General features: G+C 50.5%; 2 protein-coding genes across 3 annotated transcripts; one reads left to right on the top strand and one right to left on the bottom strand.

Annotated features, from left to right (window-relative positions):
* The first annotated feature begins 2,854 nt into the window (after positions 1-2,854).
* Positions 2,855-6,376, top strand: LOC126574927 (uncharacterized). The gene is made up of 2 exons (XM_050235344.1): positions 2,855-3,411; positions 3,528-6,376. Exons 1-2 carry the CDS (start codon positions 3,386-3,388, stop codon positions 4,957-4,959), a joined length of 1,458 nt encoding a protein of 485 aa, XP_050091301.1. The 5' UTR covers positions 2,855-3,385; the 3' UTR covers positions 4,960-6,376.
* A 2,756-nt stretch (positions 6,377-9,132) lies between these two features.
* LOC126575470 (scoloptoxin SSD552-like) lies at positions 9,133-10,761 on the bottom strand. Of its 2 annotated transcripts, none has more exons than XM_050236178.1 (4): positions 10,702-10,761; positions 10,151-10,269; positions 9,468-10,014; positions 9,133-9,403 (listed from the first exon to the last, which is right to left on the bottom strand). In XM_050236178.1, exons 2-4 carry the CDS (start codon positions 10,185-10,187, stop codon positions 9,181-9,183), a joined length of 807 nt encoding a protein of 268 aa, XP_050092135.1. In that variant the 5' UTR covers positions 10,188-10,269; positions 10,702-10,761; the 3' UTR covers positions 9,133-9,180. The 2 variants fall into 2 exon arrangements, with proteins under 2 accessions (XP_050092135.1, XP_050092134.1); XM_050236177.1 differs by lacking the exon at positions 10,702-10,761 and adding an exon at positions 10,330-10,478.
* Positions 10,762-13,063: the final 2,302 nt, after the last annotated feature.

Here is a 13,063-nt window from a genome sequence, read left to right as displayed (position 1 = left end):
TGATGGTGTCGCGTTTCTGGCGATGCTTATAGCGTGCGAACATTAGCACCTGCATAATCGTCCTCAATGGGGGAAGCTTCGTAGCCAAACCGTAGATCAAACGATTTCACACATGACGCAAGTCACTGATAATGAATTGGTCATTTCTTTACGCTCTTTGACACTTAGTCATCCGTTTCCTTTCCACTTTTTTCGTTAGCAACCAACGGCAACTACGGCGTGATTGCTAGTTACAGCAATTGTAAGTAGACCCAGCGACATTCCGACCGGTCATAGGATAGTAAATCGATGACGAAAGCAGGTTAGAAAAATCCACATGACGGGTTCGTCATCGAGCGTATAGCGTTCTTGTGTTCCCTAGAGGAAGTAGTAACCGAGCCGGATTACCTCGGTTACGGTGAAGCTGTGCGGGCTGAAGATAAACGGCGTACGGTAGAGCAAACAACTAGCCTGCTGTTGTTTGATCAGCATTCGTAACACACCGCAGGCCGGTCACAAGCGATTGACGTAGTAGCCAGCGCCAGCTCAACCTGAACCGAGAGGAATCATCAATCTTTTCCTCGTGCATTTTCCATCTGTCGCGTGGTCGCAACGTTTGCCGCCACTAAACGAGTTCCGGTTCATGCGTGCGAAGCCCGCCCGTGTGTCAACGGAGTGCATCGAAGCCTGCACAAGTGGAAGCCACGCCGGTGCGTGAGTGGACCCGATGGTCTCGCCTCGGTCAATTGGCCATCTTACCACCGCTAGGTGCTAGCCCGTGCCCGTGCCCGTGGCCGTCGATTGACGTCTTCTGCTCACCTTAACTGCTGCTGCTGCTGCTGCTACTATTGCTGCTGAGCTCACGTATCTGCAAGCGATCTATCGTCTTGGCTTGGTCAAACCTAAATTTGAACTAAATTAAAAATAACCTGATCATGTCACCGCAAGGTGATCACCATGTCCAACCGATCTTCGTTAAACTCGGCGTAGCCCATTTGCGTCAAACGCTGATCAATCAAAGACCGTTTAGTGGGTGACGACTGGTGGTGGTTGTAGGGGGTGTAAAAGTTTGTAAAATCTCATCCGCTCTAAAGTAAGCACAACATCCCCCGCTTGAATGCTCTATTGATTGCAATTACTCGTCACCTCGTCGGCCGTCGAGCTCACTTGGGTGTTGCTTCAAGCGAAACGGGAACACGCAAACTGTAGCACGCCGAGTGCCGAGAGGACTACGTCAACGTCACTGCATTCCTTCCGATTCCGCGGCTGACTCACTACGATATTAGAAGCCACGCAACGCGTTGCGTTTGCGGAGTCAGTGTTCTGGCATAAATGCAGATCAGGAATTCGCGAAAAAAAACCCTGGACAGTAGGGCTACAATCGACCAACAGCTGACAGCCAGACTGCGGCAGATATGGCCATCGCACTAGCGTGTTCCATGGGATTGATTGTTTCGTCTCGCAAAAATCCCCCCACCGATTGGCCGCCCAACTGGACGGTCGAATTCTTGGGCACGATAAGACAATAATGCTGCTGCATACCTCAGCAGCCTCCTGGTTCAAGTGACCGGCGGGCATCTGGTCCACCACCAGATCACCGCCCCGATAAGAGAACGCAAATGTAATGCTGAGTCTGTCGCTCGGACAAACTTCCCTCACTGACCTGTCCACCGTTGAGCAACGCTGCCAGAGATAACATTGATCGAGTTTCGCAGGCAGCTCGCAGATCCCGTGTTCCCCCGTGATGCGTGACGATGGATGGATGAATCGGAGAAACCTTTGAAACGGTGTCATTCGATAGGACATGCGCTCGTGGTGGTTGTTACGGTCCAAAGTGCACCACATTGGCGTGGCGCCAAGGATTCCTATAATAAGGGAAGGTCCTTTCTACTAGCAACAATTCCTGTTACGAGTTATTAAAGAAACCACGACCCACGCCAAGCCAATCATTCTAACGACGCGTGTCGCGTAGACGCTTCACCACGCGGCCACGCATACGCGTGTGTTAGCATAGATGATTAGCGCCAGCCATCTCCCAACCAGCGGCACAAGGTGTCGTGCTGTCATCGGACACCCAGGCGGCTTGTGTGAATAGTTCAATCAATGGCCGGAGACAGTAAATTGGGCGATTTGGAGAGGGTACATCGTGAAACTACAGAGCAGTAGCTCGCGGAGAGAGAGAGAGAGAGAGAGAGAGAGAGAGATCTGGATAATGGCCCAGGATCCAGAAATAGCCTCCGCTAAAATGATCCAGTTCAACGAAGCGCGCGCCCATCTGACGCACGTGTTCAATTAGCACATTGTGAGTGGCCCCTGATGCCCCATTAATCGTTTCACTTCTGAGCTTCTGACGAATCATTATTCGAGGTGGTGTCGTTTGGTGGACAATTTTCTGGTGGCCTTACTCGGCGCCACAACAGGGGACCACCAGAGCAACCCACGATGCACCACCTTGACGGAGTTTCGCGAAAATCCTGCCCGAGCGGAACCGGCGAGTGTCGCGCACACCCAGAGACCTCCAGCTCTCTCCGATTGGTTCCGAAGGTGCTGCACGAAGTCTTATCATCACGGTCCCGGCACGGCATCATCCCGGCGGTGACCAACAGAGGGACAGGCACGCCTCTAGTAGTAACTGCCACCGCGCACTAATGTCCCCCCCCCCAAAGGGGTTTCGCATGAACTGGCATGAGCGCGAGCAGCGAACAGCGAGCGAGTGAGTGAGAGTGAGAGGAAGAGCCACGAACAACAGTGAAGCGAAAGCTCGCGTATCGCATTGGTGCTGGTGCTGCTGGAAGGCGCAAGAGGGACGGAGGGACCCGGGCGTTTATAAAAGCGTTCGTCCCGTGCGCTATCAAGTCACTCGCTGTGCGAATCTTCAGCTGGTCTGGAGGGAACTGCTGCGAACTGTGCTGTGCTGTGGAATACCACGTGATTGGCTGGACCAAACTCCTCATAGCCGTGCGTCTGTGCATTCTCCTCGTGTCGGTGTGCGTGCGGTTTCACGGTGTGCCAGATTCCAGGACCATATATTAACAGAACACAAAATCCCGGGGTGGGTAAAACCCGGACGCTGATTGCTGATAACGGAAGGGTGTGCACTGGTGTGATGCCGGTGTGATGATCTCGATCGATCAGTGCTACTCATCGTCCCGATTCGCTCTACCGTCGACGAAGAATGGAATCGTTTCCGAGCTGAGCTGGAGAAAGTCGTGTTTTCTGTGCGTTGGATTTGGTTAGGATCCTCCTGATCCTCACTAGAGTGTGTGCGTTGGAAAGGACTAATTAAGGACTAAAGAAGATCAAGAACAATTTAAAAACACAATCAAAGGAAAGCGTGTGCGCGTGTGTGCTTTGGGGGATAATCGAGAACGATCAGGAAAGTTGGCAGAACGTGACGGCAGTGACCATGCACCTCGGACTAGCAGATACCTCGTAAGTGTTCCTCGCACGATCCTCGCTAGTGATCTCTGTGTGACTGGTGTCCTAACGCAAATGTTTTTCCTTTGCCCTTCGCTCTTTTCTTCCTTCCTTCAACCCTCGTCGACCAGTCTGTTGCTAGTGTTGATCATGATGCGTACGCAGGTGTGCCACTGCCTCCGGTACACCTGTACCGTCGGCTCCGATGGGTTCTGCATCTTCCAGGGTGTTCACATCGAGACGGCCGAACAGGCGCAGGAAGTGCAGCTGGAACCGCCGGCTGCCGCGACGGATGTGAGCGTACCGGTGACGCGCGTCAAGTTCCGCGAATCGAGCATGTTCGCGCTACCGATCCGGCTGTACGATGCATTCCGGCAGCTGCAGGAGCTACGCGTCTGGTGGATGCAGCTGCACAGTATCCACATCGGTGCCCGGTTGCTGACACTCGATGCGGAGAAGAACCGCATCAGCAGCATCACGTCCGATCCGGAGACGGTGCCGTTGTTGCGTAAGCTCGAGCTGAGCCAGAACCGGCTACGCAACATTGACAACATTTCGCACTTTGAGCACCTGGAGGTGCTCGAGCTTGGCCACAACGATCTCCGGACGCTCGATCTGTGTGTGCTGCAGCGAATGCAGCGGCTACGGTTGCTCGATCTGTCCAGCAACAATCTGGCGCTGGTGAAGAGTTCGCTCGGGCACGAGAAACTGCCGGCGTTGACAGTATTATACCTGAACGATAACCGGCTAACGTATCTCGATCTGGGCATCCTCCGTGCGATGCCCGCCCTCGAGAAGCTTCATCTCGCCAACAATGCGCTGGTGTACGTGGACAACTACGACAACCTGCCGGCCCTGTTGCCCCGGTTGCGGTCACTGCAGATTTATGAGAACGATTGGCATTGCGAGGCACTGACGGATGTGTTGGGGCAGCTGCGTAAGATGGGCGTGCAGGAGTACAAAGCGTACAGTGCGTTTAATTGTAAAGATCGCTCGGTCGAGGGCGTATGCTGTACCGACAACAAACCGTTCGCACTCGTACGGAAATCGCACCAGTACATTAGCAACTATGCGACGGAGCTGAATGGGCATGCGCGCTATCTGGCCAGGGAGCTACACCGGACGCGCCACGAGTTGCACCGGTTGGTGGCGAGCGAGAACTTTACCCAGACCACTCTGCAGATGCTCGGCGATGAGGTGGACGAACTGCGGTCCCAGCTGTCCGATCTGGTGATGGAAGGTGGAGCAGCCCCAGCCCCGGGTAACCGAGGGAAAGCGAATGGCGGACGGAACGGTGTGGCCGGGGATCAGCCTCAGACGGTCGAGCGGTTAGCGAGCGAACTGGCCAAACTGCGGCGCGACTACCAGAAGCTTACGGGCGAGAACCAAATGATGCGGCAACAGGTGCGACAGTACGAGCAGCTGAAGCAAGAGGTCAATCAGCTCCGGGAATCGTCGGACGATACGAAGCTCGAGCTGCAGCTACTCAAGGAGCAAAATGCGCTGCTGCGGCACGATCTGCAGAAGCTACAACAACTGTTCAGTCTCGGTGCGAACGTCTGACGACGCACTGAGTAAACTGTGGGTGATGCTGTTGCTGCCATCCTGCCACCCCCACTGTCTCCTTCTCCCTCTTTCTCTCGCTTTCATTGTATCCCTATCTCTACTAGCTCTCTCTCTCTCTCTTTTTTTATTTTTTATATATATATTTATCTCTCACTTCTTCTCGATCAAACGTAATCTCGTCCGCGTGGAGCTTCCTCGTTGGTTCCACAATCTAGTTAAGACCCTCGCATATCTCTAGCTCTTTCTTTGTTTTACACCAAGAAAAAGATAGAGGCGAACAGAGCGAGAGAGGGAGAGACAGGTAGCAAGAGAGATAGCGGATAGACAACATGAAAGGAGAGAGAAAGAGAGAACGAGCAACGAGAACTCTTCTGCGAGGCTGGGAACGCCTAGCGGACTTATCAGGCTGGGCTTACTAGGCATTCTCACTCGATTGGAGACCTCAACTTACTCAAATTGTAGACCCTTAGTGTCCCCTTTTCCTTTAGCACGGTATCATACGGTATCCTAGGCGGCTGGAATCCGCCCCCCCCCATCCCCCTCAAAAACACAGAAGGATCACCGGGGTACCGTGGTCCATACCAAAGAAGCGCGATTACGCTGAACCAGGCATCAAATTTAGTTCCTTTGTAATTGATGCGTACGTGTGCATGCGAGTGTGTATGTGAGGGCACATTATGGTGTGCCATTGAATGTATGTATGAGTGCCGGTTGTGTGATAGAGAAGAGCGAAGCACCAGCAGCAGCAGCAGCAGCAGCAGCAGCACCACCCAAGAGATTGAAACGTCACAGATCCATTATGTCACTTTAGCGATCAGCAGGCAAGCGGCTGATTCAATGCGATGTGATTGAGCGATGATGATGGTTGCTGGCGCGCTTCACCGCAGGCAGAGGCACAGCCAAGCCAAGAGGTCACTCATCACCGCCAGTCTAGAGTGAGATGTTTGTGAAAACATCTTTCGTTTGCCGCTGTTCCTGCTGCCTGCGCTGTCATGTCATTGCTGCTACTGCTGCTGCTGCTGCTACTCCTTCGCTGACGTCACAATCGATTGGTTGTGACGTGATGGACAGTGGGCCATAAAGCGCCGAATGTGTAGAGTCAGGTATAGGCTTATAGGAGCACCAAACAATTCACGACAGGATTCGCGATCCATTTAGGCCATTAAGCTATTTATTGTTCCAAGTAGCATAAGTAGTGTCCACACACTCGCCGGTACACGCAATTTATCATTGACTGATGAATGATGATTAGCAGTAATTAACAGAGCTTAACAGAAAGTGAATGAAAGAGTCTTTAGCACTAAGAGAACTCGCAACGGAAGCTGCTCCTAACCGATCCTCCAATGATAACGGCGCCTGCCATTACTTAGAAGTAACACTGTGTGTACGTGTTTGTGTTTAGTTGTAGCATGTAGCAAACGCAATTTGAATAAACACAGAAATGCAAATTGAAAAACGAAACGCACAAGTGTCTAGTCACACTCGTGTCTATTTATAGATGAACGGAAACTGCAGTCGGCAACCAGTTAAGTTATGCAAAGTTATGCACTATCATCAATCTATTTTTACATCCTAATCAAAATTTAAATTAAGCACTTAGCTTCTTGCCATGCTTGCCATTCTTGCCACAACTAACTGGCATTAACGGATGAACACGCAGCATTTGGAAGTTATTTTGAGATTCAAGTGTAGGTTTAAAAGCTGTAAGTTTGAAGGATGAAATGGGGATCTTTAACTGGAGGTTTTTTAGTGGGATTCCCAGTAGACACGGGTTGCTTATTGTTTTCGCGGATAAGTTCGCGTAAAAACCGTAATTTCACACGATGATCCAGTGTGATTGAAGCACGGACGAGGACCTCAAAAGAACCGCGTGCATTAAAATGTCTTTTTTGAAAAAAAAAAAAAATTCTATTAAAAATCCCACTTTTTTACCGGGTACTGGCGCCTCCATCATAGGGTTTCGGCAACGGAGCTACATCATTTTGTTTTTCTCGGCGTAGCGACAGATTTTCTTTAACCCACTGGCCACGAAAACCGGCAACGGTTGGGCTTTGGTGGGAAAAAAAAGCAAATTTAATAAAGCAAAGCACCCCCAAATTATGTGCTGAAATGGTTATGAAATTATGAAATGAAATGACAAACTGGTTGATACTGATTTATGGTTGATCGTTAAATTAAATACTTTATTTTTAAAGAGATTTATATTAGACAATTTTTCATTTTCTATCTGAAGAGATTCAAGACAATAGGCCTCCTTCGCAAGGTCACGAATTGCAGCAAAACGTAGCAATACTCCAGCCTCACACCAACCGGACGGTGATCTTCCGCGAAGCTTCGTGATCGATGACGTTTCACCGTCCCCGTATCACCCTGGCACTGGCGCTGTGTGTACCGTGGGAATCTCACAAGCGACACGACCTCAAACACGCCGACCAAAGTTCACGCTTTAGCGCCACTCACCACGGTAATGTTCGCCCCTGATCACATGTCCACCATATGAACCTCGCGAACCAATCGAACAAAATGGAAGCGTCGATCCCACGATCCTATCCGATGCGGCACGGTGCGTGTCGAAAGGCTATCCGTTTGTTTGTGCCGTTCGCCACTGATAAGGGACGCGTTGCTGAAAGAAGCCACACGAAATGGTGCACCATGATTGCATTTTCATCGGGGCGGGCCCGCATGCATGCACAAAGGCCCGTGTATGTTTGTGGAACTCCCGCACAGACAACAAACAACCCAAACGGGATGGAATGCTGCAGTGGTGAGTGAGGAAAGTAAACAAAAATTGCGCTTCCCTCCTCACTACGTTTCGGGTCCTCGGGATGACGGGCGACTGGCCGACCACGGCTTCGATCGGAAGGCGTGATTATGGCGCGGTAGAACGTGACTGGAGCTGATTGCTGAGGGGCAGCGATCGATCGAGCGATCGAGCGATTAACTTAGCATTCGGTCACTGGGCATCTTCTGGGTGGCAAATATTTTTACAATCTATTTTCATCTGTTGCGGCCTTCCCGTCGTGTGGCCAGCAATTAGCCTAGCCCACCAACGCCATGTAATCGGTGGCAACGTAATTGTGGCCAACGATTAAATCATCCAACCATGGAATCCGTTTGAGGCGCGATGGCGCTTATCAGCAGCAGGACGACGGGGAGGCCTCACTGACTCCCTCAGCGAGCGAGCACCGTGACTCAAACACACAGAGCGAAGCGAAAATGGTTCTGGTGCCCAAAAAAAAAAAGGGGCTGGAACCGATTCTTCTGCATCCGGATTCACGTGCGCTGATAAGGGAAAGAGGAATAGGGTCATTAACAGGGATGTTGCGCTCGATTCGGCTACACGTGGCGTTGTATGGCAGTGCCACATTCCATGCCAGTGTCATTGACTTGAGAACAAGGTCCATTCGAGAGGTAAACTATTATTATACTGGGTTGGATTTGGTTGTAGTATAAGGGGCCTTTTTGCTTCATTCAAAGATCGCTTCGTTAGTACGATCGTGATGTAATCGAAGTTTATTGTGGCGTAAAGTCGCATCGCACCGCTGCCACTCGTACTGCCAGAAATAAACTCAAACAATTTGATCATTTCTACAGGATGAATACTGCATTTTGATACTTTCTATGCTATGTATTAATACAAAATAGGACGGGAAATGTTTTCCCCATGCTATTTTCGGTTAAAAAAGGACTTTTTATGGGAAAAACGACTGAATAAAAGGTGCCATAATAGTCTCTTTCGTTTGAAATATTTCATGAAATGTTTCATGTATGAAAATATGATTCAGTCATTTTTTTTCACCCACGAGCTCTTTATCACAGGATCTTATCGAGCATTAGCTAAGGATATCACCGACAAAATATTCAGCGATCACTTCTTTTTCTTAAAAATAGACGCTACCTTGAGTCGCTTTGAAACGATCAATGTTTTCCAATTAAAGCACGAAGAGCGCTTATCGGCGCGCACCTTTAGCTCCCCTCTTCCCTTTTGCAGTTCAGCTGCAAGTACTTTAATGTAATCGGATAATTTTTTTGTTCAAAACGTTTTTATAACGATGTAAAAATGCCAAAGAACATGTTTAATCCAAGAAAGTCCTTAGAATAAATACTATCCCCCTCGCTTGTACATAGTCGGAGATTAGAAACAGAGATAACGGTAGTAGTGCATTTGAGAATTCAACCAAAAAATACTTTATTAACGTTCAACAGCTCACCGCTCGCTCACGTATGTCGGCAAAGGCCCGGATAGGTCGGATCCAATCCTGCGCTACAGTGAGCCCCGGTCGGCCCGGCCGTGTACACCTGCTGGCCGACGATATTAGTGAACGAGTAGTTGCACACAAAGTACACCGTCCGCCACAGTCCCTCCTCCCACGTTTGCATCGCACATCCGATCCGCGTCGTCCGATCACTAACGATCTGCGTAAAGTGACCAATCTTCTTCCTGTGAAAAAGAAAGGCACCATGAAGAATCAACTGATTTCGTCGCGTCCACAGAAGACTCTTACGTTTGTGATCGTGGAAACGCCTCGATGTACGCTGGCCGAGTTGCCTTGAATTCACTCCACCAACCGTTGATGAAGCGAGCGATCAAATCATCGATCGTGTAGCTCGTACCGTAGTACCGCATCAGTGACAGATTCTGGCCAGAGTACGGATACTGCGGAGTATTACGGCACCGATCGTGCGCAAATACACACGAACGAGCATTGTGACCGGCCTGGGTCGCTAGCTCCTCATCCCAGACGAGCGCCGCCATGTTGCTGGCCGGTGGTAGTGGACTCTGCTTTCCGGAAGCCACATGCGAACGGTAGAGGTTGTGCAGGTGCAGTATCTGCCCCCGAACGGGCCCATCCAGCTGCAGCACACTCGCTCCCTTCCCGTAACAGTGTCCACCGCCAGCCAGCGGTGGTGGATTGCATCCAACGTTCGGTCCACCGTGAGGACATAAACTGGGCGCACAGTACCCGCTGTACCCGCTGGCCGAATGAGCTGCTGGCCTGCCAAAGCTGAACCCGCTAGCGACGGTCACCACGCCGACCAAAAGAAGCGACACTGAAAAGCGAAAAGCGAATGAGAGAGAGAGAGAGCGGTTTTGGGGGGGGGGGGGAGTTTTCCCCAAAACTCAGTGTCCAGAGCTCTAGAGGTTACTGGCCCAGGAAGGGGCTTCACCGCTAACTGGTTCACCTACCGCTGCACCAATGACGCATGTTCCCGTTCGCGGTCATCGTCGGGCTCGGCAAACTCGTTTGTAATGTCTCGGACACGGGATGCTCCTTTCCGTTCCTTCCTTCCGCCTTACACAGTATCCTGTGGCGAAAAAACAATACATCAATACCCAGAACACGTTCCGTCACTTGCACTCTTCACTTTTTATGGTCCAGCAAGCGTTTTTACAACTTTTATCTTTTAGTTTGAGATGTTGAGATGTGCACAAATAGTAGATAATTGACCTCCAGATATCTGTTCAGACACTCCAATATAACAATGCTCTGCACTAACGCTTTCGACCTCAAGTACCACTGTACGCTCTGCTAGCTCCATGATTAACCACCCCGAGAAACCACACTATCACGGTGTTCCCTTATCGGTTCCCTACGCTTCGCCACTTTCTTCGCTCGCCACGAAACTATCATCCATTAAGTATGGATTGAAGACAAAAGCTCGCGAAGCGAAGCGCAAAGAAAGTAGCGGAAGCGAGCAAGTCACACGCCAAACCGCGAATCTGCGCGAGCTGTTTACCAGTTGCCAGAGAGAACAGCCACCGAAAACCGAAGTATTGAGGAACGTGCGACGACGACGATCACGCAAGGGCAGCAACGCGCGACTGAAACGCGACTGAACGCGTGCTCTCCGTGGAAACAGTGCCGATGGATTCCGCTTCCGAGCGCGAATCTTCCCATCACCGGAACGTCGATGGCTTCTTTTTTTTTTGTTGGTTTTTTTTTGGGGAGGAAAGGGGTGAGAGCAAATCGAAACAGACGACGGCCTGGGCCAAGATCTAATCAACGATTAGCGCGACGCGGGTGCACCGCATCATCCCGGGGGGGAAGGCGTAGGGAGCCGGTTCTGGCTTCCACGATCGTTTGTTGGTTTTTGGCTGTTGTGATGATATTGTGTGTTTTTCGCGTATCGCTGTCCCACGCCGTTCGGAGCTATCCTCCAGCGGGATCGAAACCGATCGGCACACTAATCCCCATCGGTGGTGGTGGCCCCCGATTGGCTTTCAATGGTCGATATCCGCTCTCATAAAAACCGTGTGATCCCCACACATCAGGGCATTGGCATAAGCTTAGCCTACTTCGTCGTCGCCGAGAGTCTCCGGTGGCTATCTGTCTGCTAGTGGACCCTTCGTCAAGGTCGAAGGCGGCTGCGGTGGCGGCACAACGGGGCTAGGGCTTTCGCCGAAACAGCGCGCCTCGGCATCGCCGATCGAGACCTGTTTTATTTTTTTGGTTATCTTAGCGAAGGGAGGGAAAGATGGGAGGACGACAGAGGATGATACCAGGTGCGGTACCAGGCTACGCGGTGAAGCACCTTCATTTCGATCTTCCCTTCGTATAATGTAGTGAATCGCGACTGGCCCTGGTTCTTCGCCTTCGCGCCCAACGCCAGAAAACAGGTTGCTGTCTCGTTGGTGGTTGGGTTTCGGTTTCGCTCGTGATAACATTTTGGGACGCACTTTGAAAGCACTCCCCCCCCCCCCCCCCCGTCGCTCCCTTCGGGCGGCTCCGGATCCAGTGATAAATTATCAAAAGCATACGATTTATTAGTGGCTGGTAGAACACGCCGCGGGGGGGACGGTGGCCGCAAACGGGCGTGCACCAGGAAACAACAATGGCACCTGCTGGGAGTTTGCTTTTTTTGGCACTTTTGCGCGGTCCTACCCTGGGCCTGAGCCTTCGCCCTGCCTAGGCGGCTTCTTCCGGTCAATGGCCGCTGCCGCAGCAGCCTCTCTCCTCCACGGGAAGGATTCGTTTCCGATTTGGAGACCGCATGCGGTGCGGTGCGACCTTTCTTCCTGCTTCATTGATTTTACCGAAAAAGGGATCCCGAAAGGCCGGCCAACAAAGAGAGAGAGAGAGAGAGAGAGAGAGAGAGAGAGATGGCTCGTTAAAAAGACGTTGATTTCATTTACGATCTTCGGCATCTCGGCAAAACCGTAATCTTTTTGGCGGCCACCGTGCTCGAGGCCATCGGATTCAGAGGAATGGATTGAGCTTCCGGAGATCACCATCGGCAGACCGGCGAACCGGCCACCGTCCATCGGAACCGTCACCATCTTCATCATCATCATCCATCAATCATTCGGATTCGGATACTACCATCGCGCATCGACGATCGCGCGACCAGTTGCTTATCGACTTTGGTTTGTCATTGGCAGCCGCAGCCAGTTTTGTCTTTGGTACCCATCATTCGCGGCGAGATCATTAGCGATCTGTTCCGCGTAGCGGTGCACACATCCGGCGAACCGGGCAAACGAGGCCACGCAGTTCGGCGCAGCTTTTGGACGAATAAAAATACATAAAATGCGCCAATATCGACAGTAAATTTGTTGCGTATGCTACCATTTTCACAAAGCATTTCGCATATCCTTTGAACGCAATTGGAAAGCAGGGTTGGATGGATTCAGATCATCGGAGATTGAACTAAATTAATCTCCTAGTTAGTTAGTAAAAACAAGTTGTGAGAAGTTTTCTATTTTCAAAGCTGCAAATTATTGTTGTTGGGACGTTTTTGAATTAATATCATTTATTGACCAAACTGTAATTAAACCAATTAGTGGCGTTGCCCTTTGTTAAAGTTCATATTTATGTTTTATGCTTCAATTAAGTGAGCAAAAAGAGAAAAAAACTATAAGTAGCAAAACCAAATCCCTGCGGTTTAGTATAATGTTTTATTAAGCATTTCCAATAAACGGTACATCAAATGGTACACTTCACAATTTTCATAAACTTACTTTCGAGTATCATATCAGCGTAATCATTTCTACTGATCGGCGAAGGTATTAAAATCAATTGCATCGTGTCCATAATGCAGTAAAGTTCTATTTCGAATCGTGAATTGGCACTGATGATAGTTTCGAGTCATTGATCCCATGTGA

Source organism: Anopheles aquasalis, chromosome 3 (assembly GCF_943734665.1).
Source record: "Anopheles aquasalis chromosome 3, idAnoAquaMG_Q_19, whole genome shotgun sequence".
Classification (NCBI taxonomy): domain Eukaryota; kingdom Metazoa; phylum Arthropoda; class Insecta; order Diptera; family Culicidae; genus Anopheles; species Anopheles aquasalis.
Note: the sequence above shows the minus strand (reverse complement) of the source record. Positions and strands in the feature narration are given on the sequence as shown.